The sequence below is a fragment of the Dipodomys merriami genome, unplaced genomic scaffold (assembly GCF_024711535.1).
Source record: "Dipodomys merriami isolate MVZ:Mamm:240054 unplaced genomic scaffold, mDipMer1.0.p SCAF_7, whole genome shotgun sequence".
NCBI classification, from domain to species: domain Eukaryota; kingdom Metazoa; phylum Chordata; class Mammalia; order Rodentia; family Heteromyidae; genus Dipodomys; species Dipodomys merriami.
This window is the reverse complement of record NW_027206290.1, coordinates 70,260,160-70,287,000: the sequence shown is the minus strand read 5'-3', so window position 1 is coordinate 70,287,000 and position 26,841 is coordinate 70,260,160. Positions and strand designations below refer to the sequence as shown.

General features: G+C 43.7%; 1 protein-coding gene across 1 annotated transcript; it reads right to left on the bottom strand.

Moving 5' to 3' along the window:
* On the bottom strand, window positions 1-26,841 carry Mapre1 (microtubule associated protein RP/EB family member 1). The gene is made up of 7 exons (XM_070007054.1): window positions 26,766-26,841; window positions 20,971-21,094; window positions 10,842-10,987; window positions 9,876-10,083; window positions 3,824-3,945; window positions 2,776-2,928; window positions 1-1,746 (listed from the first exon to the last, which is right to left on the bottom strand). Exons 2-7 carry the CDS (start codon window positions 21,089-21,091, stop codon window positions 1,690-1,692), a joined length of 807 nt encoding a protein of 268 aa, XP_069863155.1. The 5' UTR covers window positions 21,092-21,094; window positions 26,766-26,841; the 3' UTR covers window positions 1-1,689.

Genomic DNA, 26,841 nt, shown 5'->3' with positions numbered 1-26,841 from the left:
CACTCTTGAAATACAGAATTTTATTTAGAAACTGTTTAAAGTAGAAAAAAACCCTGTCAGGAAAGACCAGGTGGAAAATGGGTTCCCAATAAAATGGATTTCCGGGCAACAGAAGTCTAATAAAAGGCCACAAAAGAGAAATAGCACCACTGTCCTTTCAACAATGGCTGGTTACTTGCATTTTTGGCATTGTTAATCAATGAATCTGGGTTTCCCTCTGAATTCCACACAAAGCATGCACTACACAACAATTTTATCATAAAATACCTTGCTTGCTACACACATTTTAGGACAAGCTACCACCAGAAACAAATCAATACAAACACATCAGGGACTGAACAATCTCAGTAGTGGGTGAAATACATTTTGCAGAATTCTGCCAAACAAAGGGACTGACTAGGCCATGGGCAAAGCAAATGAAGGAGAAGGAATGAAATCTTTTAAATATTAATAATTAATTCAGACATAGTACTGTATCTTCTGCAAAAAAAAAAAAATGACATTTAGTAACACACTAGTGAATTTTATCTCCAAAGAGATTAGTGCACTGGCAAAGTATCCAGATAACAGTGGAGAGCTGTGAACAGCAGATATGGAAAACACCCCAGCCTTGTAGATCCCAAGGTAACTGGCCGTCAAAGATCACTCCCTTTGCCAGAGGTCCAGCAAGAACTTGCAGCATGATCACCTGCCTGCTGTACTTCCAACACTAAGCAGCAAACTTAAGGAGCCAAAGAGGAGCTCCCAGTGGTCAAAGGGAGCAGAAAAGAGAAATATGTTCAATGTAAACTTAAAAAACAGTAAAATGGGACACAATTCCCATTTGAATCCCAGAGATGTGGGCAAGTTCCCAAAACTAGTTGTTAGATTTAAAAAAAAAAAAGGGGGGGGCATATCTCATTTCCCAAAAACACACAATGCAAAGCAATTCCAAAGATAGTTGAATAAATCAGAGGACTGCTCAATGAAAATCTAGGTCTTCACCTCAAACCATCTCAGGGCTGAAACACACCATTCACCCAGGCAACCATGCCACTTGCTAGTAGTGGGGATGCATCTGGCCAATGATACCAAATGGCCTTACAGAGCAATTTTTAAACTTCCACTTTGGGGCCAAAGATGTGGCCTGTGAGGATTCAAGCAGCCCTGTAAGGCCTGAGACAACAGGCTCCAAAGGTCCCAATGTCTGGCCCCTCCTTCCCAGACACAAAGTCAGACACATAATATCTCCTGTCAGGTTACATTTTCTATTTTGAAATATGGAAGCATATTTTAAATACTCTTAAGGCATTTATTAAAACGTTCTTTGCCAAGATTTCACATTAGCTTAAAATTCAATTCAGTCTTTACATGTCTCTATTTGAGGGTGCCACCTCAGTGTTTCACCAAACACCTTCTTCAGCAATTCAGTGTGACCAGTATCCACACGCTGAGCCCCATGGTCAGCCTCTCTGTTCCCAGGTGAACCAACTAGATGTTAATACTGCTTCTGCTACAAGGTATAAGCTCCTAACTCAAACTTATCAGAAAAGGAGTGAAACTTCTGCAAAGTGCACTTTTAAGAAGAGGTACTTTTTGCTTATGAAAAGAAACCAGTGAATCCTCTAGGAATAATAAAAGGGAGTATTTTACAGTTAAGCACATGATTTTGGAGTGAAGAATTCAATATTGATCTGCTGGTCCAGACTGTTAATACTCTTCTTGCTCTTCCTGTGGGCCCCCTTCATCAGGTATCACAAAGCCTTCCTGAAAAGGGAAAATGCAAGGAGAAAACTTACTCAACCATGAATATGACTGATTTCTACTGTGGCTCACTTTCCTCATACTAAAAGCCTCTCTACCTAGGTATCTTGTGTCTATCACATATCAAGCACATATCACACAAGTGACTAGTGTTGCTGGGCACCGTGGCTCACGCCTATAATCCTAGCTATTCAGAAGGCTGACATCTGAAGATCATGGTTCAAAGCCAGCCCTGGCAGGAGAGTCTGTAAGACTCTTATCTCCAATTAACCACCAGGAAACTGGAAGTGGCACTGTGGCTCAAGTGGTAGAGCACTCACCCTGAGCTGAAAAGCTGAGGGACAGTGCCTAGGCCCAGAGTTCAAGCCCCACCACCGAGAAAAATAAAATAAAAAATGACTAGTGCTTATTTTTGGCCCCAGTAGTCCTAGGGTACTGTCCCTGAGCTTCTTTTCTTCAAGGTTAGCACTCTACCACTTGAGCCACAGCACCACTTCTGTTTATGTGGTACTAAGGATTCAAACACAGGGCTTTATGTATGCTAGGCAAGCACTCTACCACTGAGCCACATTCCAAGCCCCTAGACCTGCTTCTTAAAGGCAAAAGAGAGAACCATCACATTTACCCTCAAAGTTGTGTGAGTGAAAGCATGTACACATGTGCTGGTACAGTTGCCTGAAATCACAACTGGTACTCTATCACTTGAGCCATACCTCCACTTCTAGCTTTTGCGGGTCCTCTACCACTTGAGCCATATCTCCATTTTCAGCTTTTTGTTGACTAACTGGAGGTAAGAGTCTCCCACATTTGTCTGCCCAGGCTGCCTCTGAACCTCAGTCCTCAGATGTCAGCCTTCTGGGTAGCTAAGATTGTAAGTGTGAGCCACCAGTGCCTGATGAACCTCAAGAAACTTTTGAAAATGTTTGTACTTTATCTGATCTCACATCACCAAATGTAAACTTACAATATAAGCTGTTTAATATAGCTTATTTTTTTAAAGGATAAAGAAAATATCTCCATAAGAACACGTACATCTGTGGCATAAAGAATGTCTACAATCCTCTGCAATACAGGGTCATTTTCCCCCTCATTCTCCTGGCAAATCAATTCAATGTTCCTTAGCTTTCCAAAGTAGAAATCTCTCTCTTTCTCCAAATCTTCAACAGTAAGTTTCAATACTTTGACCTGCATAAAACATTAAAAGAGGAGAGATACCTGACATTAGTAGATCAATAAAGTATCAGACAAACTTCTAGCCCAAAAGATATGGTCTCTGATCAAACTCAAACACAGATTAAAAACCCTATTCAACTGAACATTGAACATTGAACATCTTCATTCAGTCCCAGTAAAACAATTGAGTAATTCAAGGCAACCCTGACTATAATTGCTTCCAGGAAAGGGCAATCAAAACATTTCAGTAACTCTTAAAAACTAAAAATGGGGAAAGAAAAAAAACCTAAAGAAGCCTGGGACAAACACAGACGTAGAACCCGAAACCCATCACTTTCCATAATCCTCACCTGGGACTGGATCATAGGCTGGCACCAAGTAAATCTTCCCCAACTACATTTCTAGGTGCAGGACATGTCTTCCATGCCTTGGTATTCTCCCTAATGTTTAGCAGCAATTTGCCCAGAGTAATTGCAATGAATAATTACAATTGTCAATGTTGAGTAAAAGAACTTTCTATAAACCTCAGTTAAACAAACAACTTCAATTCCCCATTCAGATGTAACTGACCTGTACCTTGAAGCCAGACGCATGTAGGCTGGGCAAGTGAAAACTCAAGATACACAGTAACCCTGCTATATCCTTGACTTTATGGCTCCCAGAAACCTGACATCATCCCAAAAATATCTTACAGAGTTTTACTCTACAACTGGTTTCCAAACAGACATTACATTTCTGTCACACTAGAATCAGAAGAACACAGAAACACCTAATGCTTGGCCATCCCCAGGCTTGCTCCCACAGGAGAGCTGTGTGTCAAGGGCTGTTCTGAAGGCGTCAAGTCTCCCTGATCCCTGTATCACTGGAAGTCCCACAGTGACACAACCTGGACATAGAAGGTGCCCACCTGCTGCATCAATTCAGCTGCTTCATCATCCCCGTTGCCCACACCAGGATTCTTTCGCACCACCCCTGGGCCAGCCTTAGGAGTCGCAGTAGTTCTCTGTGTTGAAATGGGCCTCGGTGGAGCTGAGAGGATTAAACATTAAGAGACATTTCAAAAACAAACAGAAATCCACAAGATGGCAAGGGAAGGCTTTGACCAACTGCTTTCCACAGGTGTTCAGCAAATGCTAGAAAGCACCAGCCTGCAAAACAACACCCATTTGTCAAAAGTGGTTTTTGCCAGGTACCACTGGTTCATACCCGTAATCTTAGCAACTCAGGAGGCTGAGATTTGAGGTTCATAGTTTCAAGCCAGCCTGGGCAGGAAAATCCTCAAGACTCTTTATCTCCAACTAATCACCCAGAAAGCCTGAAGTGGAGCTATAGCTCAAGTGGTAGAACACTAGCCTTGAGCACAAAAGCTCAGGGACACTGCCCAGTTATACAAGCCCCAGACCAGGACAAAAAAAAAAAAAAAAAAAAAGTATTGGACTGCAATATGGCTTAGTGGTAGCAGAATGCTTGCCTAGCATGCATGAAGCCCTGGGTTCAATTCCTCAGTACCACATAAACACAAAAAGCTAGAAGTGAGGCTGGGTTCAAGTGGATGAGTGCTACCCTTTAACAAAAAGCTCAGGGACAGTGCCTAGGCCCTGAGTTCAAGCCTCAAAAATGGCCAAAAAAAAAAGTGTTCTTCATCCTGACAGCAGGCTGGAGTGTCTTTTTTTGTTGTTATTCCTTCTCTAATACCAGGACTCAAACTCAGTATCTGACATTTGTTTTTACTCATGGATTGCTCTACCTGAGCCACTGAAGTACCAATTTTAGCGGCAGTCTTTTGTGCTGGGAGTAAGTTCTCCAGCAAGGCTTGTTCTCTGCTGTGGTGAACAGACTACCATCTGAAAGAGGCCCACAGCCATTATGGGAGGTACAGGTGAGCCACATTAACTTATCCCAACAAAACTCACAAAAAGGCAGCTACATGGCTAATAGGCAAACTTCCTGCTAGAAGACTATCACAATCCCAGCTGCTACCAGTGGCTTCTGCACCCCATAAGGAAAACTAGAACCCTCCTAATCATAACTGCAGTATCCCTAGATTAGGTGAATGAAGAAGTTGTCAAGTGCAGTGGCTCACATCTATAAATCACAGCTACTGGAAAGGTGAGGACAGGAAGGATCACAATTCAAGGCCAGCCTGGGCCAAAAGTTGGCAAAATACCATTTCAATCAGTAAGGTAGTCTGCCTCAGATCTCAGATACACAGAGGAGGAGGATTGCAGTCTGAGGCCAAACACAGGCAAAAATGCAAGATCCTACCTGAAAAATAACTAAGAATTTAAAAAAGGCTCATGAACCAGAATATCTACCTAGAAAGCATGAGGCCCTGGGTTCAAACTCCAATACTGTCAAAAATTTTTCCTAAAGGGGATATAGAACTCAAGGCATACACAGTGATGAGACTAAAGGAGGATAGACAATCAGAGGAGAAACCCAAAAGCATAACACATCTGAACACTTAACATACTACTTATCAAAATAAACTCTAGGAAATGGAAACATTAAGGGTTTTTATTTTTGCTTTTTGTTGTTTTGTTCTTTTTTCTATCTTTTGGGGGGCTAAAGAGGGGACACAGAAATGAAGGGGCAAATCTTAGACAAATGCAGCAGTCATACTCAGTAGACACCATGTAGAACATGAACTATGTAACCTGTGAACAGGGACGGGAAGAGGAAACTGGGGGACAGTGAAGGAAAGGGTGACACTGTCCCCCCAAAAAATATACTCATGGCTGGGAATGTGGCTTAGTGGTAGCGTTTGCCTAGCATGAATGAAGCCCTGGGTTCAATTCCTCACTATCACACAAACAGAAAAAGCCAGAAGTAGAGCTGTGGCTCAAGTAATAAGAGTGCTAGCCTTGAGCAAAAGAAGTTCAAGAACCATGCCCAGTCCTTGAGTTCAAGCCCCAGTACTGGCAAAAAAAAAAAAAAATACTCATTGCCTGACTTATGAAACAATAACCCTCTATACACAACACCTGAATAAATTTATTTTTTCAAAAAAAGAAGGAACACATCTATAAGACTGAAATAAGCTACTATCACTACTATAATTATACTTTCCTTTTAGAAGGTGTTTAGAAGGGTTAGAAAAGAATCTCACCAACTAGAACTTATAGACTTCTCTCAGTACTTAAAGCAGATGAAGCAATAAACCAGTTATGAATCTGTAAATTAAAATAATCAAGAATAGCACTGGAGGAATGGCACAAGTGGTAAGAGCACCTACCTAGCAGCATCAAGGAAAAACAAAAACAAAACAGCTCTGGTAGCTCGTGCCTGTAATCCTAGCTACTCAGGAGGCTAAGATCTGAGGATCACAGTGAGAAGCCAGCCAGGGCAGCAAAGTCCGTGAGATTCTTATATCAAATTAACTAACAAAAAGCTGGAAATGGAGCTGTGGCTAAAGTAGTAGTGTTAGCCTTGAGTGAAAAAAGCTCAGGGACAGACTCCTCACCCTGAGTTCAAGCTCTAGGATTGGCACAAAAAAAAAATAAAGAAAAAAGAAAAGAGAAAAAAGTGCCGGGTACCAGGTCACCAGTGGCTCATGCCTGTAATCCTAGCTACTCAGGAGGCTGACATCTGAGGATCACAATGCAAAGCCAAGCTGGGCTGGGGGGGTGGGGGAGAGTACAAAAAAAAAAAAAAACCTCAGGGAAAGCACCCAGGCTCTGAGTTCAAGCCCCATTACAGAAGAAAGAAAGGGGGAGAGAGGAAGGGGGGGAAAGGAGGGAAAGAAAGAGGGAGGGAGGGAGAGAGAGAAGAACTATCTAATCTTCCCAACAAGCCAAAATAACCACAGGCTTTTTGCCCACAGTAGCAGGTATTTTCTCTGGATAGCTCTCTTTGGCATTTTTCTCCTGAAGACAAAATGTTTATTGTAAGTCTCCACTTAACTGTTATCAGCATCTAAAATATGAAATGTAAAGGTTATCTAAGCAGTTGCCATTCTACACAATTAAAGAATAAAAACAGGGGCTGGGAAGGTGGCTCAGTTGTAGAGCGCTTGTCTTGCATGCATGAGGCCCTGGGTTCAATTCCTCAGCACCACATAAGCAAAAAGAAAAAAGCCAGAAGTGCCGCTGTGACTCAAGTGGTAGAGCACTAGCCTTGAGCTGAAGAGCTGAGGGACAGTGCCCAAGCCCAGAGTTCAAGCCCCAGGACCGACCAAATAAAAAAGAATAAAATCATACAGTATCTAGGAAATTAGAACCATCAAATACTGTTCATGGTATTGTCAATAGTTCAGCCACTTTGGAAAACAGTGACTCTGTTCAAAAGGTTAGCTCTGCAAAAGGTTTAAGACAGTTACCATGTGACCCAGGAATTCTACTCCACAATACATATAGAAATGAAAACACGTCCACATAGAAACTATAGATGAATCTTCAGAGCAACATAGGAACCAAAATGCAGAAACATCTCAAATGACCATCAACTGATGAATAACTAAATGAAGTATAGACATACAATGGGATATTATGCTCCAATAAAAATGAAATGTAAATAAATGGTATAGCATTCTTACCACTGGAAACTTGAAGATACACTGAGTAAAAGAACCCAGACACAAAGACCACAAATGCAAGGTAGGATCTTGCATTCTATAACCATTTACACAAAATATCCAGAATAGGCAAATCCAGACAGAAAACAGATTAGTGGTTTCTCCAGAGAGTTAGGGGAAAATGAGAAGTGACTGCAATAGAACAAACAAGAGGTTTCTTTTTAGGTGATGTAAATGTTCTAAAATTGTGGTGATGGTGACATAACTCTTTGAATACACTAAATAAATACAAACATTTTACACGGGTGAAGGTATAATATCTCCAATTGTTTTTTTGAGGTCTTTTTTTTTGGTTGGTCATGGGGTTTGAACTCTAGGCCTGGGTGCTGTCCCTCAGCTCTTCAGCTCAAGGCTAGCACTCTACCACTTGATCCACAGCGCCACTTGCAGTTTTCTGTTGGTTTTATTGGAGATAGTCTCATGGACTTTCCTGCCAGGGCTGGCTTTAAACCATGATCCTCAGATGTCAGCCTCCTGAGTAGCTAGAATTATAGGCCTGAGCCACCAGCGCCTGGCTTTCTTTTTTTAAGTACTCAACGCACTCGTTCTTTTTATTCTATCTTTCTTTTTTTTGTTGGTTGTCAGGCCTGAACTCTGGGCCTGGGCGCTGATCCTCAGCTCTTCAGCTCAAGGCTAGCGCTCTACCACTTGAGCCACAGCGCCACTTCTGGCTTTTTCTGCTTATGTGGTGCTGAGGAATCGAACCCAGGGCCTCATGCATGCAAGACAAGCACTCTGAGCCACCTTGCTAGCCCTGCACCCTTCTTTCTACCCAGATTCACCAGCCTCTCTCAGGGCACTCTGGGACCTTAACTAATCTTCTTGCCATATGGAAAAGGAGTGACAAGATTGGTAGAACGCCAACCTTGTCCCCACATGGCATATCCCATGAATATACTACTATAAACACATCTTGGAAAACCTACTAAGCCAATTAATTCCTGAAAAATCACCTCCCTCTGCCTCCTACATCTTGTCAACATCAGAGCAAGTCATACTTATTCAAGTCATATCCTACTACATAGGATATTTAACTTCCTAAGGTTCTGTAACATGCCCTTATTTTCTATATAACTAAAGCAACTTATGTGAGTCAACCTTAGGAATCTATTCCATATAACTAAAAGCTTTGCCAAATAGCATATAGTAACTCATTCGGAACTCAAGAATAACTTCTGTGGCAAGTAATAAATTTCCCATTCTATAGGGGAGGAAAATGCTGCACAGATGCCAAAAGGCTCACCTAGAGCTACAAAGAACAAGTACAGATCTGCTTTATGACAAAACATAAGCAGATTTTTTCCACATCCCTAGGACTATCTTGTGGAGATTCTCAAACCAATTGTTGCTCAAAAAATACTGATTCTGATTAAGCTGGTGCAAGTGGCTCATGCCTATAATCCTAGCTACTCAGGAGACTCAAATCAGAGAATTGTTGGTGAGACTCTTATCAAAAATTAACCTTCAAAAAGCCAGAACTAAGCCAGGTGGTGGCTCACACCTGTAATCCTAGCTACTCAGGAGGCTGAGATCTAAGGATCGCAGTTCAAAGCCAGTTCAGGCAGGAAAGTCCAGCAGGAAAGTCCGTAAAACTCTTATCTTCAATAAACCAATAGAAAACCAGAAGTGGAGCTGTAGCTAAAGTGGTAGAGTGCCAGCCTTGAACTGAAGAGCTGAGGGACGTGGGCTGGGAAGGTGGCTCAGTGGTAGAGCACTTGCCTTGCATGCATTTGGCCCTGGGTGCCTCAGCACCACATAAGCAGAAAAAAAGCTGGAAGTGGTACCATGGCTCAAGTGGTAGAGCGCTAACCTTAAGGTGAAGAGCTGAGGGACAGTGCCCAGGCCCAGAGTTCAGGCCCCACAACCGGACCCCTCCCCCCCCAAAAAAGAAAAAGAGCTGAGGGACAGCACCCAGACCCAGAGTTCAAGCCCAAGACCGACAAAAAAAAAAAAGCCAGAACTAGAGATGTGGCTCAAGTGGTAGAGCACCAGCCATGAGCAAAAAGGCCAAGCAAGAGTTCAAGGCTGAGTTCAACGTGTAGCAGGTTGAGTTCAAGGTGCAGTATCAAAAACAAAAAACAAAAACTCTCTGATTAAAGGCTGAAGGTATATATAGCTCAGTATTAGAGCACCCCTCCACTATGTACAAGGCATAACAGCAAAAAATGCCAAAAAATTCTGACTCAATTTGGAATAAATGAGTTACCAGGAGTTACTAAAATGAGGTCAGGAAGGGATGTTTTTGGTTTGGTTTGGTTTTTGTAACATTTTAGCAAGGATTTATTTTAGGATGACAGGATAAAGTAAGGAGATAGAGGGGAAAAAAATAAAAGGGAGTTATTTCCTGCAGGAAATGAGAGTTAGACTCCTGAGGGTGTTTTTTTACCTGCACCACTAGAGCCAAGAGGTTTCTTGGGTTTATTCAGAGCTGGAGCAACAAGGGTGGGAGCCACTGCAGTTTCTTGACCTTGTCTGGCAGCTACAGGGTCATAGTCTTTTCCATCATAGTTCGCATCAAAAAATTTCTTGAACCACTGAACGAATTCAAAATTGTCTTGAAACTTTCCTTTTACTAATTTATCCACAGGAATTATCTGTAAAGAAAAATCAAGACTGTTTAGTTCAAAGCAAAGGGTTTTTTGCAAGCATTAAACCTATCCACAGGTCAATCACTACAAAACTCTGTCAAAGGTAGAAAAAAATATTTTAGAGAACTTAGCACTAACCCCTTAAAAGGAATCTGAAATGACAAAAGAACAAGCATCATATATATTACATATACACCAGGGGCTAATAGCTCATGCCTGTAATCATACCTACTCAGAAGTCTGAGATCTGAGAATTGACAGATCCAAGCCAGCCCAGGCAGAGAAATCGGTGAGACTCTTATTTCCAATTAACCAACAAAAAACCAGAAGTAGCAATGTGACTCAAAGTGGTAGAGTGCTGAACCTTAGGCAAAAAAGCTTAGGGGAAGCACCCAAGGCCTGAGTTCAAGCCCCACATCCAACATCACCAACAAAAATGCCAATTTTACATAAGCCACACATTTTAATATGTGATAAAAGTGTCACTGTACTATAAAGAAAAAAAAATCTATGGCCAGGCATGGTACTGAACACCTATAATAACTGTACTCAGGAGACTGAGGAAGAAAGATCAAGTATGGCATCAGCCTGGGCTACATAGCAAGACATTTATAGCACAAACCAACCATACACATATACAATGAATTATGAATAACCTAAAAGAGAGCAAGAGGCCCTGACTAATAAAGAGTACCCAGCAAGACAACACTGGCACACAAACAAAAAAAAGGAAAAACCTAGCTGAAGGAATAAAATATACTTACTTTGTCAACACCCATTCTCTTAAAACCTGCTTGTAGTATTTTGAAGTTCTGGATATATTCATGTTCTAGCTTAGCTTGGAATTTCACTTTCTTCAAGGCAATAGAGCCAGGGAATAGCATGTCCATAAACTGACAATAGGCAGCACCTATATGAACAGTAACAAACATACAATAAACACTGTCACTAAATGTTACTACTAAGAAGCATACTGACTCAGACCTATTTATACCAAATATAACTTTAAAATTTATAAAGCAGACCTACAAAAACCAAAAGCTTCATTATCACTTGAATTCAAAGTCAATTTTCAAGACTCTATTAAGAAAACTGGTTTTGAATTAGGGTGTAGCTTAAGTGGTACAACACTCTGAGATTAAGCCCCAATACCCACACCAAAAAAATAAAAGGTAAGCAAATGCAGCAATAGTACTCACTAGATACTACACTGAAAATGAACTATACAACTTGGGAGGGAGGTGACAACTAGGAGAGATGAGAGAAGAGATGCCACTGTCCAAAAAGAAAGTATTCAGAGCTGGGAAGGTGGCTCAGTGGTAGAGCGCTTGCCTTGCATGTATGAGGCCCTTGGTTCCATTCCTCAGCACCACATAAGCAAAAAGAAAAAAGCCAGAAGTGGCGCTGTGGCAAGTGGTAGAGCGCTAGCCTTGAGCTGAAGAGCTGAGGGACAGCACCCAGGCCCAGACTTCAGGCTCCACGACTGGACCCAAAAAAAAAAAAAAAAAAAGAAAGAAAGAAAGTATTCATTATTCATTACCTGACTTATGTAACTGTAACCCCTCTGTACATCACCTTTATAGTAACAACTTAAAAACTTTAAAACATAATAGTAGGGGCTGGGAAGTTGGCTCAGTGGTACAGCGCTTGCCTTGCATGCCTGAGGCCCTGGGTTCGATTCCTCAGCACCACATAAGCAAAAAGAAAAAAGCCGGAAGTGGTGCTGTGGCTCAAGTGGTAGAGCGCTAGCCTTGAGCTGAAGAGCTGAGGGACAGCGCCCAGGGCCCAGAGTTCAGGCCCCACGACCGGACCAAAAAAAAAAAAAAAACATAATAGTAATAAGAATAACACAAACTGTGACTCAAGAATTTGGTATAGCAACTGGGAAGGTGGTTCAGTGGTAGAGCGCTTGCCTTGCATGCCTGAGGCCCTGGGTTCGATTCCTCAGCACCACATAAGCAAAAAGAAAAAAGCCGGAAGTGGCACTGTGGCCCAAGTGGTAGAGCGCTAGCCTTGAGCTGAAGAACTGAGGGACAGCGCCCAGGCCCAGAGTTCAAGCCACACTATCGACAAAAAAAAAAGAATTTGGTCTATTTTGGGGGGGATGAGGGGGGGTTCTGTGCTGGTCCTAGGGCTTAAACTCAGGGTCTGGGCACTGTTCCTGAGCTTTTTTTTTTTTTTTTTTTAACTTAAGGCTATAGTGCTTTATCACTTGAGCCACAGCTCCACTTCCAATTTTTTGCTGGTTAAATGGAGATAAGAGTCTCAGGGACTTTCCTGACCAGGCTGGCTTCCAACCATGATCCTTAGATCTCAGCCTCCTGGACAGTTAGGATTACAGACATGAGCCAACAGCACCACTGGCAATCCTTTCTCCTCTCTCCTCCCCTCCCCCCCAGCACAATTTTAACACAAAACTCTACCTAGTTGAATTTTTACAACTTTCAATGCAAGAGTAATTTCTATAGAAAATTTCCCAGTGAAATCACCTTGTAACTGGAAGAAATAACAGTAAAGAATAAAGTTTAGCTCAAACACTTATAATTTGTGGTTAGATTTTTTTCTTTTTTTGGAAGGGGGGTGTCGGTTGTGGGGCTTGAACTCTGGGCTTAGGCGATGTCCCTGCGCTCTTCAGCTCAAGGCCAGTGCTCTACCACTTGAGCCACAGCACCACTTCCGGTTTTCTAGTGGTTTTTATTGGAGATAAGAGTCTCACAGACTTTCCTGCCTGGGTTGCCTTTGAACGTGATCCTCAGATCTCAGCCTACTGAGTAGCTAGGATTACAGGTGCCCGGCTGTGGTTAGATTTTTTTTTTAAACATTAACTTCACTTAAACACTTAAAAATCTCATAAAGCAATTATCTCAGTGTTAAGCTCGTGTTTAAAACTGCTGTAAGTTTGCTCTTGCTTACGTTTTTTTCCCTTAAGGCTGGCATTCTACCACTTGCCCCATACTTCCACCTCCAGTTTTTTTTAGTGGTTAAGGAGATAGAAGTCTCGTGGACTTTTCTACCTGAGGTGGCTTTAAACCATAATCCTCAGATCTTAGCCTTTTTTTTTGGGGGGGGGGAATAGTTGTGGGGCTTGAACTCAGGGCCTGGGCACTGTCCATGAGCTCTTTTGCTCAAAGCTAGTGCTTACCACTTGAGCCTCAGTGCCACTTCCAGCCATTTCTAAGTTGTTTATTGGAGGTTATAGTCTCACAGACTTTTCTGCCCTGGCTGGCTTAAAACCGTGACCCTCTGATCTCAGCCTCCTGAGTAGCCAGAATTACAAGCATAAACCACCTGTACCCAGTGATTTCCGTCTCTTAAATAGCTAGTATTACAAGTGTGAGCCACTAGTAACTGACTCTATAAAATATTTTAGAATTCTTATGGCTCAAGTGGTACAGCATCGGCCTAACCAGCACAAGGCCAAATTCTAACACAGTACTGCCAATTAAAAAAAAAAAGCAGGGCTGGGAAGGTGGCTCAGTGGTAGAGTGCTTGTCTTGCATGCCTGAGGCCCTGGGTTTGATTCCTCAGCACCACATAAGCAAAAAGAAAAAAGCCGGAAGTGGCGCTATGGTTCAAGTGGTAGAGCGCTAGCCTTGAGCTGAAGAGCTGAGGGACAGTGCCCAGGCCCAGAGTTCAGGCCCCACAACCGGACCAAAAAAATAAATAAATAAATAAAAATAAAAGCAAACAAAATCTCAGATGTTAAGGTGTCACATAGGTATAAGGACACCAACTCAAAGGAAACTTAACTTGGCAAGGCAAAGTTTACTTCAGCTGAAGAGTGCCAAACCCTTAAAACTTGGACAGACAGACCAGGCAGGCTACTCCATTTTTATCCCTAACCTAGCTGGGCCTCACCCTCTGCTTGGAGTGGATGAGCTCAGGTTTACAATCTGCAAAAGGATGTGCTTTAATTTACAGGATGTAACTAAAACTCAGGGAGCTTCTAACAGGATGCCTTAAAGTGCTCAGGAGAAGGATGTATGTAACTAAAATATAATTTAAAAGGACCAAGCCACCTGACTAAAGCAGGAACTTTTCAGAAAAACAATACTCTCCAACGGGACACTAAAACTGGGCACTGGGCACACATACTTGTAATCCTAGCTACTCAGGAGGCTTAGACCTGATGATCACAGTTCAAAAAGCCAGCCAATACAGAAAAAGTCTCTAAGACTCTTTACCAATTAACCACCAGGAAAATGTAAGTGGCACTGTGGCTCAAAGTGGTAGAGCACTAACCTTGAGCAAAAAGAGCTCAGGGACAGTGCCCAGACCCCAAGTTCAAGTCCAGGTCTGACCAAAAAAAAAAAAAAAAACCTCTCAAAATTAACCTTCAGAATGGAAGCAAACTATTTTGACAAAAAAGATGCTTTTCTCATGCAAACAAATTCTGTGGCCAGAATTTTTTCTTTGATCACTGTATCTTTCCAAAGTAAAACTATGGTAGCTGGGCGCTGGTGGCTCATGCTTGTAATCCTAGCTACTCAGGAGGCTAAGCTCTGAGGATCGAGGTTCAAAGCCAGCCCAGGTAGGAAAGTCCGTGAAACTCTTATCACCGATAAACCACCAGAAAACTGGAAGTGGCGGTAGCTCTAGTAGTAGAGAGCTGGCCGTGAGCTGAAAAGCTGAGGGACAGCACTCAAGCCCCACCACCGACCAAAAAAAAAAAAAAAAAAAAAAAAGTAAAACTATGGAATGGGAACAGTGGGCCAGACTCAGCTTTCTCACTACCAGAGCCAAGCAAAGGCTCTGCAGTTTAGGGGCTTAGAGCTCATGGTGATGACAAAATGCAGCCACTTCACAGGCAGCCAGCACATTAACAAGGACCTCAGAGCTTTGCCCTCTCCTAAGAAGAACCTATTACTACTACCTTTTAAATCTTGTGTTGTGGAAAACTCCAGGTTTTGGGTTTTGTTTTTTTTTTTTGGGGGGGGGGGAGGGGCAGTGTTTTTTGTTTTTGCCAAGTCCTGGGGCTTGAACTCAGGGTTTGGGCACTGTCCCTGAGCTTCTTTTGCTCAAAAGCTAGCATTCTACCACTTGAGCCACAGCACCACTTCTGGCTTCTTCTGTTTATATGGATGGTAATGAGGAATCAAACCCAGGGCTTCTTGCATGCTAGGCAAGCACTCTACCACTAAGCCACATTCCCAGCCCCTCTGGTCTTGATCCTGTTTATCTAAAGCAAAACAAGGATCAGGCACTAGTACTAGAAATTATAGAAATCTTCCTTGGGCCTTAGAAAGCACAGGGAGCCAAGGAAGCCCCTTTTCTCTGACTTCACTACCCTGACTACAAGCCTTTCTCAGGACAGAATCTGCAGCTCCTTCTGTGTGGTCTCATACTGGGAAGGATCAGAAGCAGAACACAATGCATCCAGCTAAACTGGGCACCAATGGCTCATGCCTGTAATGCTACTCAGAGGCAGTTCAAAGCCAGCCTGGACATTTAAGTCCATGAAACTCTTATCTCCAATTAAACACCAGAAAACTGGAAGTGGAGTTTGTGGTTCAAAGTGGTAGAGGCCCAGTCATGAGCAAAAAAGCTCAAGGACAACACCCACGCACAACCAAAACAATAAAAATAAAAAGGAAGGAAGGAAGGAAGGAGGGAAGGAAGGAGGGAGAGAGGGAAGGAGGAAAGGAAGGGAGGTGGTCAGAAAGATCCTGGTTCAAAAATCAGGCTGAGCTGGGTGCCGGTGGCTTATGCCTGTAATCCTAGCTACTGGAGGCTGAGCTCTGAGGATCGAGGTTCAAAGCCAGCCCAGGCAGGAAAGTCCATGAGACTTTTTTTTAATTTTTTTATTGTGAAAATACTGTACAGAGGGGTTACAATTACATGGGCAAGATAATGAGTATATTTCTTATCAAGCATTGTAGCCTCCTCCTTTGTCTCCCCTTCCCAACCCTTCCCAGCCTCTCCACCCCCGTCCCCACACCCAATCCTCCCCCCCCCCCCCCCCCCCGCCAGTCCCTGAGACTTTTTTTTTTTTTTGGGTCCGGTTGTGGGGCCTGAACTCTGGGCCTGGGCGCTGTCCCTCAGCTCTTCAGCTCAAGGCTAGCGCTCTACCACTTGAGCCACAGCACCACTTCCGGCTTTTTTCTTTTTGCTTATATGGTGCTGAGGAATCCAACCCAGGGCCTCAGGCTTGCAAGGCAAGCGCTCTACCACTGAGCCACCTTCCCAGCCCCTCCCTGAGACTCTTATCTCCAATTAACTACCAGAAAACCAGAAGTGGCGCTGTGGCTCAAGTGGTAGAGCACTAGCCTTGAGCTGAAGAGCTGAGGATAGCACCCAGGCCCAGACTTCAAACCCCCTGACAAAAACAAAAACAAAAACAAAAAACAGGCTGTGTCCCATGTACAATGCCCTATCTGTAAAACAAGATGTGTTCCCTCCCAAGATTACTCACCTACAAGGTCAGTCACATAATCAATACCTAAGAGCTATTACTACAAGGAACACTCATACAGCCAAACAGATGGGGCAGGTACTACTACCATAGTTTATACATGAGAATTATAATACCAAAGATGTGTCTAAGTCACATTCATACATGGCTCAGAGCAAAGCATCTTTATGCCCAGGCCTGTCCATGACAACTCCTATCTGAATGAGATAAACCTGGAGCCAGAATGATACATGTACAACCTATCTACACAGGAAAAAAGTATTTTCCAATTAACTAGAGCTATACCTAGAGTATATTTATAGGAAGAGGGAAGTAATTCTAGGAAGAAATTGCTAGTAAAAAAGCTGTCTCCAATTAAGACAAGGATGACCTCACTCCCAATTAGTCACAGATCACAGGGCAAACAAGTGCTTTAAAGACCTTAAATAGGAACATGAAGATGAATTTTGAAGAAACTAAAAGAAAATGGGAGAACAGCAGCACAAGCCTAAGGCCAATTACCTGTTAAGATGAAGAAAATAAGGCTTACTAAACTGATACTTGCTGGGGTGCCAGTGGTTCAAGTCTATAATCATAACTACTCAGGAGGCTGAGGATCTATGCATTATAATGTAAAGCCAGCCCTAGCAGAAAAGTCTTGGGAGACACTTATCTCCAATTAACCTGCAAAAAGTGGAAGTATGTCTCAAGTGGTAAACCATCACTCTTGACTAAAAAAGACAAGAGTGCAAGGCCCACGGTTCAAGTCCTAGTACTAGCCCAAAAAACAAAAATACAAAACAAAAACTGTATACTTTCATAGGGAGCCTCCATCTGAACATCTTAGTAACTGTAAGACAGTTATTACACCTCACAGGAGAAACAATATAAATAAATGAAAGTAAGATGAAGAGCTGGGAGCCAACCTAACTACTTGGGAGGCTTGTGAAGATTGTGATTTGAAGCCAACTCCAAGTAGAAAAGTCTGTGAGACTCTACATCTCCAATTAACCAGCAAAAAGCCTGAATGGAGCTGGATGCTGATGGCTCACACTTGTAATTCTAGTTACTCAGAAGGCTGAGATCTAAGGATCACAGTTCAAAGCCAGCTGGGGCAAGACAATCCCAATAATTTGGGAAAAAGTCCTGGAGCTTCAACTCAGGGCACTGTTTTTGAGCTTTTTTTGCTCAAGGCTAGCACCCTGCCACTTGAGCCACAGTTCCATTTCCAGCTTTTTGCTGGTGGCCAGCAGAGACTGCCATAGAAACTAACGAGCAAAACAAAACAAAAGAAGTAGCCAGGAGGCGGCCAGTGGCTCATGTCTATAATCATACTCAGGAGAGGCTGAGATCTGTGATCTGAGGACTGTGGTTTGAAGCCAGGCTAGGCAGAAAAGTCCATGAAACTCTTTATCTCCAATGAACTACTCAGAAAAAAGCCTGAAGTGGAGCTGTGGCTCAAGTGGTAGAGCACTTGAGCAAAAGCAGCTCAGGGACAGTACCTAATCCCTGAGTTCAAGCCCCAGGACGGGCAAAAAAAAAAAAAAAAAAAAAGAAGTTTCATAGACTTTTTTTCCTCATGCTGACTTCTCATAGCTAGGATTACAAGTGTAGTTCTCAGCTAAAATTTTTCTTGATTTTCTACTCTGTCAATAAGAATCCGTTTTCTACTTCCCCCCTCCCCCATCTCCCACAACCAGCTCCCAAAACTCAAACTGAACCCAAAGCTAAATAAGCTGTTAGGGTTCAACAAGTACTTCACTACTGAACTATATCCCCAACCCCAAGAAAAGTATTTAAACAGTAACAGGACATACATCTCTTTTTCTGGCATATTCTTGACCTTACTCCTATCTATTAAAGATACAATTTTTATAACCATGACTTTCTTTACCATGTCTGAACTCAGGGATACTCAGAAGAACTCACAAAAGATGGGACAAAACAGACTGATAAAACCTTTATGGGAAAGGCTGGGAATGTGGCTCAGTGGTAGAGTGCTTGCCTAGCATGCAAGAAAACCTGGGTTCAATTTGTCAGTACCATGTAAACAGAAAAAGCCAGAAATGGCGCTGTGGCTCAATTGGAAGAGTGCTAACCTTGAGGAAAAGAAGCTCAAGAACAGTGCCCAAGCTGAGTTCAAGCCCCAGGACTGGCAAAAAAAAAAAACCTTTATGAGAAATAATTACCAAGAGCCTAATGTTTATACTCTTTGTTCTAGTACTTCTACAAGTCACTGAGGATATATAAAGAGGTAAGACATGTTAAAATATTTTCAAACTATCATTACATATAAGAAAATTAAGAGCCGGGCGCTGGTGGCTCACGCCTGTAATCCTAGCTACTCAGGAGGCTGAGATCTGAGGATCGCGGTTCAAAGTCAGCCCGGGCAGGAGAGAGACCGTGAGACTCCTATCTCCAATAAATCACCAGAAAACTGGAAGTGGCGCTGTAGCTCAAGTGGTAGAGCGCTCGACAAAAAAAAAAAAAAAAGGGCTGGGAAGGTGGCTCAGTGGTAGAGCGCTTGCCTTGCAAGCCAGAGGCCCTGGGTTCAATTCCTCAGCACCACATAAGCAAAAAGAAATAAAAGCCGGAAGTGGCGCTGTGGCTCAAGTGGTAGGGCGCTACCCTTGAGCTGAAGAGCTGAGGGACAGTGCCCAGGCCCAGAGTTCAGGCCTCACGTCCAGACCCAAAAAAAAAAAAAAAAAAAGAAAATTAAGAGGTCTGGGAAGGTGGCTCAATGGTAGAGCGCCTGCCTTGTATGCATGAGGCCCTGGGTTCGATTCCTCAGCACCACATAAGCAAAAAGAAAAAAGCGCTGTGGCTCAAGTGGTAGAGCGCTAAGCCTTGAGCTGAAGAGCTGAGGGACAGCGCCCAGGCCCAGAGTTCAGGCCCCAAGACCAGACCCAAAAAAAAAAAGAAGAAAATTAGAAACAACCCGAATATCCAAAACTTGGGATGAGATCAAACAACTCCATCAAATCTGTAGAATTTAAGATCACAGTGCCATTCAAAGTAAGTATTTCCAAATCACTGAATACAATCCTAGAGAATATTCAAAATATGTTAAATTTTATTTATTTATTTTTTTTTTGTTCAGTCGTGGGACCTGAACTCTGGGCCTGGGCCCTGTCCCTCAGCTCTTCAGCTCAAGGCTAGCGCTCTACCACTTGAGTCACAGAACCACTTCCGGCTTTTTTTTTTTTTTTTGCTTTTTGCTTATGTGGTGCTTATGTGGTGCTTATGTGGAATCGAACCCAGGGCCTCATGCATGCAAGGCAAGTGCTTTACCACTGAGCCACCTTCCCAGCCCAATATGTTAAATTTAAAAAGCTGGGAAAGATTGCAACTATGAGATGTACAAGTCGTTATGTCCAAAAACGAACTTTACAATGGGAAGGGGAAACAAAGCAGGAGGCTACAATGCTTAATAAGAAATGTGCTCATTATCTTACCCATGTAATTGTAACCCCTCTGTACAGTATTTTCACAATAAAAATATATAAAAAAATAAAAAATAAAAAGCTGGGAAAGGGCCCAGGCCCAGAGTTCAGGCCCCACAACCAGACCCAAAAATAAATAAAATAAAATAAAATAAAAAGCTCAGAAAAAATACATACATTCATATACACATAACTATAGACACATAGTATATATAGAGAAAGGTAACAAAAAAATAAACCAAATAGTTTTTCTAAATCATGCCATTTTTAAGAATTTTTTCGGGGCTGGGAAGGTGGCTCAGTGGTAGAGTGCTTGCCTTGCATGCATGAGGCCCTGGGTTCGATTCCTCAGCACCACATAAGCAAAAAGCCGGAAGTGGCACTATGGCTCAGGTGGTAGAGCGCTAGCCTTGAGCTGAAGAGCTGAGGGACAGCGCCCAGGTCCAGAGTTCAGGCCCCACGACCGGACCCAAAAAAAAAAAAATTTTTTTTCCCACTACTTTTCCTAAACATTATACAGTTAGTATATACTGGAACAAATGTTCTTATTCTCGGGTTAAATCACTATTCCCTCTCTGACAAACTTTAGTTTTATAAAACTGTGGCTGAAATGGCATTTCCTGATGTTAGTTTTGTTTCTTGGGATTAACAAACATCACTGATGAGTTAGTATTAAAAACTAGAGGGTTGGGGGTTCTTTCCAATGGCACAGCACTTGCTTATTATGTGAGGCCCTGCCAATCCTCAGCAAAGAAAAATAAACCAAAATAATAATCATAATCAAAACTAGAACACATCAAAATTACTGTCCTCAAATAAAGCATATGAAATATGGCTGTGCAAAAGTAGAGTGGGGCTGAGGCTGAACCTCAAGCAAAAGTGGATAGACACACAGGCCAGAGAATCTTTTTAAGATTTTAAAATTCTAGTTCCTTCTGGAAGATAAAGCAGGGTAGGGTTGAGAAGCAGCAGTGTGGTCTCTAGGTGATTCTTTTGTTACATACAGGCTTGAACATTCCCAAAGAACCCTAGAAAAGTGGACTCATGGATTTCTCTTACCTGAGCACAACTGTTCAATCTTTGTCAGATTCAACTGTAAAGACTCATTGATCCAGGCCAGCATGTCATGTCGACTTAGGTTATCACTGGTTACTGACGTTGAATATACGTTCACTGCCATCTTCTACATGTGAGAAACACATAAAGGACTGTGTTACAGGTGTACATGCAAGGGAGGGCAAGCATTACACATGCTCAAGAACAAATCTGTGGAATACTCAATACTCAGTACTCACATACACAGAAAAGGCCAAAAGTGGAGCTGTGGCCCAAGTGGTAGAATGCTAGCCTTGAGCAAAAAGGAAGCTCAGAGACAGTGACCAGGCCCAGATTTCAAACCCCAGGACTGGCAAAAAAAAAAAAAAGTCCAAGCTTTCTAACTCAAACATCAAACTGCTTACAGCAATTTTCTTTAGATGGTGGACTTTCTCTTATTACCATTTTTCAATTCTTTTTTTTTTTTTTTTTTTTTGTCGGTCATGGGGCTTGAATTCTGGGCCTGGGCACTGTCCCTCAGATCTTCAGCTCAAGCCGAGCGCTCTACCACTTGAGCTACAGCGCCACTTCCGATTTTCTGGTTGTTTATTGGAGATAGGAGTCTCATGGTCTTTCCTGCCCTGGCTAGCTTTGAACATTGATCCTCAGAGCTCAGCCTCCTGAGTAGCTAGGATTACAGGTGTAAGCCACCGGCGCCTGGCACCATTCCTCAAATTTTCTTTTTCTTTTCTTTCTTTCTTTCTTTTTTTTTTTTTTTTTTTTTTGTCGATCCTGGGGGTTGAACTCTGGGCCTGGGCACTGTCCCTCAGCTCTTCAGCTCAAGGCAAGCACTCTACCACTTCAGCCACAGCTCCACTTCTGGTTTTCTGAGCAGTTTATTGGAGATTAGAGTCTCATGGACTTCCCAGCCCAGGTTGGCTTTGAACTATGATCCTCAGATCTCAGCCTCCTTAGTAGCTAGGATTACAGGCATGAGTCACCAGCGCCCGGCTTCAGATTTTCTTTAAAGACTGTATCTATGTTACTGGCTGGAAATGTAGCTCTGTGGTTAAGTTTTTGCTTAGCATGAAAAGGCCCTGCCTGAGGCATAGTCTACGTTGTCCATGCTGGCCTCAACTTATCCTTCTGCCTCAGCCCACTACAGGCACACACCAAGCTTAACTAGTCTCATTTAAGACAAGAGCCAGTTGCTGGTTGCAGGCCTGTAATCCTAGCTATACAGGCTGAGATCTGAAGGTCACCATTCAAAGCCAGCCCTGGCAGAAAAGTCCCTGCAAGACTGGTATCTCTAACTAACCACTCAAAAACCTAAAGTGGTACTGTGGCTCTAATTTGAGCATGAAGAGGCTCAGAGACAGCGCCCAGGCCCTTAGTTCAAGGCCACAAATCTCACACCACACACACACACACACACACACACACACACACACACACACACACACACACACACACACACACACACACACACACACACACACACACACACACACACACACACACACACACACACACACACACACACACACACACACTATGCTGGGCACCAGTGGCTCACACCTGTAATCCTAGCTACTCAGGAGACTGAGACCTGAGGATCTCAGTTCAAAACCAGTCTGAGTAGGAAAGTCCCTGAGAGACTCTTATCTCCAATAAACCACCAGAAAACCAGAAGTGGAGCTGTGGCTGAAGCGGTAGAGTGCTTGCCTTGAGCTGAAGAGCTGAGGGACACTGCCCAGGCCCAGAGTTCAAGCCCCACGACTGACCAAAAAAAAAGTCTCAAGTCATGCCTGTAATCCTAACTACTCAGGAGTGTGAGGATCATGATTCAAAGCAAGCCCAGGCATGGAAGTCCAGGACAGCACCCAGACCCTGAGTTCAAACTCCACAACCAACAAAAAAAGTCTTTACAGACTTTCCTGCTGGCTTTGAACCACAATCCTCAGATTTCAGCCTCCTGAGGAGTTAGGATTTCAAGTGTGAGCCATCAGCATCTAGCTTAGAGTTCACAAAGAGCACAAAGTACTGGTACTAGCACAGAAGAAAAACAAATTGGGGGCTGGAAAAGTGGCTCAGTAGTAGAATGCTTGCCCTGCATGCATGAGGCCCTGAGTTTGATTCCTCAGTACTACATAAGCAGAAAAAGCCTGAAGTGGTGCTGTGGCTCAAATGGTAGAGTGCTAGCCTGGAGCTGCCTCTCCAGAACACAGATCCATTTCCATCAAGAGGTTAGCATAACAGTAGGGCTAACACTTTATATGAATGGGGGCAAAAAGAACAGATCAGACTTGTTGACACCCTGGACACTGCAGGACAGTTGTAAAAGCACATCAATCAAAATCTGCTAAATCAAGATCATGGTCCTATGGCTCAGTAACACCCAGCCACTGGGTTCACATGGCATCAAGGACCAAGCCAGCTCCATCACCTGATATGTAAGCTGTTTAAGGTTTTTAGAAAAAGAGCCAGAAGGGCTGGGAAAGTGGCTCAGTGATAAGAGTGCTTGCCTTGCATGCATGAGGCCCTGGGTCCCATTTCTCAGCACCACATAAGCAGAAAAAGCCAGAAGTTGTGCTGTGGCTCAAGTGGTAGAGTGCTAGCCTTGAGCTGAAGAGTTGAGGGACAGTGCCCAGGCCCAGAGTTCAGGCCCCACGACCAACCAGAAAAAAAAAAAAAAAAATTGTCAGAAAAAAATTATGTCCCAACGTTTTCCAGAAAGCAAACCATCAACACTCTTATACTTCTAAAATCACCTGACAGAAAAATGCTATGTAAGAGACCAATACAATCCAGTTCCTAGACTCCACTAGAAAATTAACCCCTAAATTTCCAAAGCATTTCATTCAGACCTCTATGACTGGGATTACTACACTAAGTTGATACATCAATTCTTTTTTTTTTTTTTGCCAGTCAGTCCTGGGGCTTGAACTCAGGGCCTTGACGCTGTCCCTGGGCCTCTTTGTGTTCAAGGCTAATGATCCACCACTAATGATCCACCTCTTGAGCCAAAGCACCACTTCTGGCTTTTTCTGAGTAGTTTATTGAAGGTAAGAGTCTCACAGCCTGGGCACTGGTGGCTCCCACCTGTAATACTAGCTACTCAGGAGGCTGAGATCTGAGGATCTCGGTTCAATGGCAGCCCAGGCACGAATGTCTATGAGACTCTTATCTCCAATTAAACACCAAAACCCGGAAGTGGCACTGTGGCTCAAGTGGTAGAGCGCTTATCTTGAGCTGAAGAGCTCAGTGACAGTGCCCAGGCCCAGAGTTCAAGCCCCACAACCAACCAAAAAAAAAAAAAAACAGAGTCTCAGACTTTTCTGCCTGGGCTGGCTTCGGACCACAATCCTCAGATCTCAGCCTCAGGCATGAGCCACCAGTGCCCAGCTATATCAATTCATTTCTAAACTATCCCCAGAATAGATGTGGGCCCAGAGGCAATCCACTCAACAGAAAACTAAGAATTTCAGACCAAACTGAGCACTTGGGTTTAAATAAGACCACCCATTGTGTGAACTTGGACAATTTGTTAAAATTCAGTGAATTCAACTCAATGTTACCCCAGTTAACACAATCTATCTAAAAAAGGATTACAGAGAGATTTTAAATGAGAAGGTATATAAAATACTTAGCACTATAGCAAATAAACCACCATGTCCAAAGTAGATGTTTTCTCTCATTCATCCTATCTCCAGTGCCAAAAACAGTGCCTGAGACCTACTACACACCATCTCTCGTTGAGACCAAATATAAATCCTCAAATTAGTCTCACAGGCTCCATCTGTTTTTACACAGCAGCCAGAAAGAACCTTCTGAATCACAAATTCAAGAATCTCTCCCATTTAACCCTGAATGAACAAATCAATGAATCACATACTGTGTACAGAATGCTATTATCAAGTACCACAGAGAAACTTCCAAATAAAAAAGCATGGTCCTGGGCTGGGAAGGTGGCTCAGTGGTAGAGCGCTTGCCTTGCATGCATGAGGCCCTGGGTTCAGTTCCTCAGCACCACATAAGCAAAACGAAAAAAGCTGGAAGTGGCGCTGTGGCTCAAGTGGTAGAGCACTAGCCTTGAGCTGAAGAGCTGAGGGACAGAGCCCAGGCCCAGAGTTCTGGCCCCACAACCGGACTCAAAAAATAAAAAAATAAATTTTTTTTTAAAAATTGCCCTCTTTTACCTACCCAGGTCTTTCTCTCTCCACCTTTACCAGCTCTACTATCTGGCTTACTAATTCATTTTGATTCAATGTTGGCTTTTATCTCAAGAATCATCCAGGAGGGAGAGAGCACCAAAAAAACGCTACATGACTTGGCTAAAACACCTTCTTTTCTGGTTGCTAATGGCTCACCCATAAAATGGATAAAACATTATCTCCTGCACAAAGTGGTGGTGAAGATGAATGAGAATCTAATGAATGAAAATACCTAACTGAAAAGCATACTGTATCCCAAGCTTCCCTATGTGCCACAAACTGTGCTATGTAAGTTTGACACTCCACAACAAAGAGTGCTTTCTAGTTCTGGACCTGAAGGAGAAAGCATAATTTAGAGGTTAGCAGTCTGGACTCTACACATGCGGGTCCAGTCACTAGCTGGGCAACAGGAAGACAGGTCATGGCTCAGTCTCAGAGTTTTCTCTATAAATGAAGATGGGCTGAGGACTTTACCCAAAATGTGAGAAGCCGTGGGGCTGATCCCTAGCACGGCAAAGAAAATGAAGATACCATCTCTTAAAAACAGTTGATAATGCCATATCAAGCATCTGACACGTGGCCTGACACACAAGTGATAATTAACAAGGGTCTATCTTTATTATTTGAGAGACATCCCATCAAAGAGGTGGATGCCAGGCCTCACCTAACTTCCCTCCATGAGCCTCAGGATCTTCATCTTCACAATGGGCAGAGGTCAGGCTCTGCCCTGCAGCACCTGGGGGCAGCTGAGATGCAGAAGTCAGGAAAGAAAGCCCTGTTGCTCTCACCGGGTCATACTGTCTTCCCAGTAATTACAGAAAAGGTCTTGTCCATGTACTAATTTTGTTATTTCCTAGCTCTCCCCTCACAGGTAGACTCCAACGAGCATGTCTTTGCCTGCCTACACTCGAGTGTAAAGCCAGCACTTAACAGGGAGGATGCCACAAACACCCTGATGAAAAAGGAGTCCGAAGAGCGGGCTTATGTTTTGCCACACACCGCGCGCTAAGACTTCCCTACTTTATAATTCCGTCTCCATTTTCGAGATGAGGAAGCTGAGGCCCAGTGAGGGCCAACACCTCCCCAAGGTCGGATAGTAGGGAATCAATCGAACCCAGGGCTGCAGGGAAATACCGTCACCCCATGGGCGTTCTGGGTCTACAGAACTCCCGCAAGGCCCACCTGGCCCATGACCCAGAACATGAACGAACGAACGAAGGAACGAACACACACACACACTTCAGACTAGGGGCCCCCTCCCAGCAAACACCTCGCCCAAGACCCAATCGCCCACTCCCCACCCCCTCCCCAGCCCAATAGCGGCAGGACCTCCCGCGCCACAGGACGAGCTCCACACCCCACCGCCTACAAGCCCCCACGCCGCCCCGCAGCAACCCGCACTTCCGGCCCGAAGGCCCGCCCCCCGGCACCGAGGAACGCGCGCCCCCCCAGGCCAGGCCGCGCGGGCCGGGTCACAGCCCCGCCCTTCCCCCCACCCGGCCCGAGCGGCGTCGCTGTGTGGAGCAGCTGCCTACGAGGCCTACCAGGCCCAGGCCCACAGTGCCCACCCGACAGCCGCCGCCCCAGGCCCGCTAGTCGACTCACCGGCTCTCGGCGGAACCGCGTCCACTACCCGCGCCCGGCTCAGGTTCCGTCTTCGTCTCGTTCAAACCGTCCGACC

Excerpts from the sequence above, each read along its gene's own strand:
- Mapre1 (XM_070007054.1), bottom strand. The coding sequence starts at position 21,091 with ATGGCAGTGAACGTATATTCAACGTCAGTAACCAGTGATAACCTAAGT. Across the intron at positions 10,084-10,841 it reads AGAGAATGGGTGTTGACAAA|ATAATTCCTGTGGATAAATT; the intron begins GTAAGTATATTT and ends TTTTCTTTACAG. Across the intron at positions 1,747-2,775 it reads ACATTCTTTATGCCACAGAT|GAAGGCTTTGTGATACCTGA; the intron begins GTACGTGTTCTT and ends TTCCCTTTTCAG.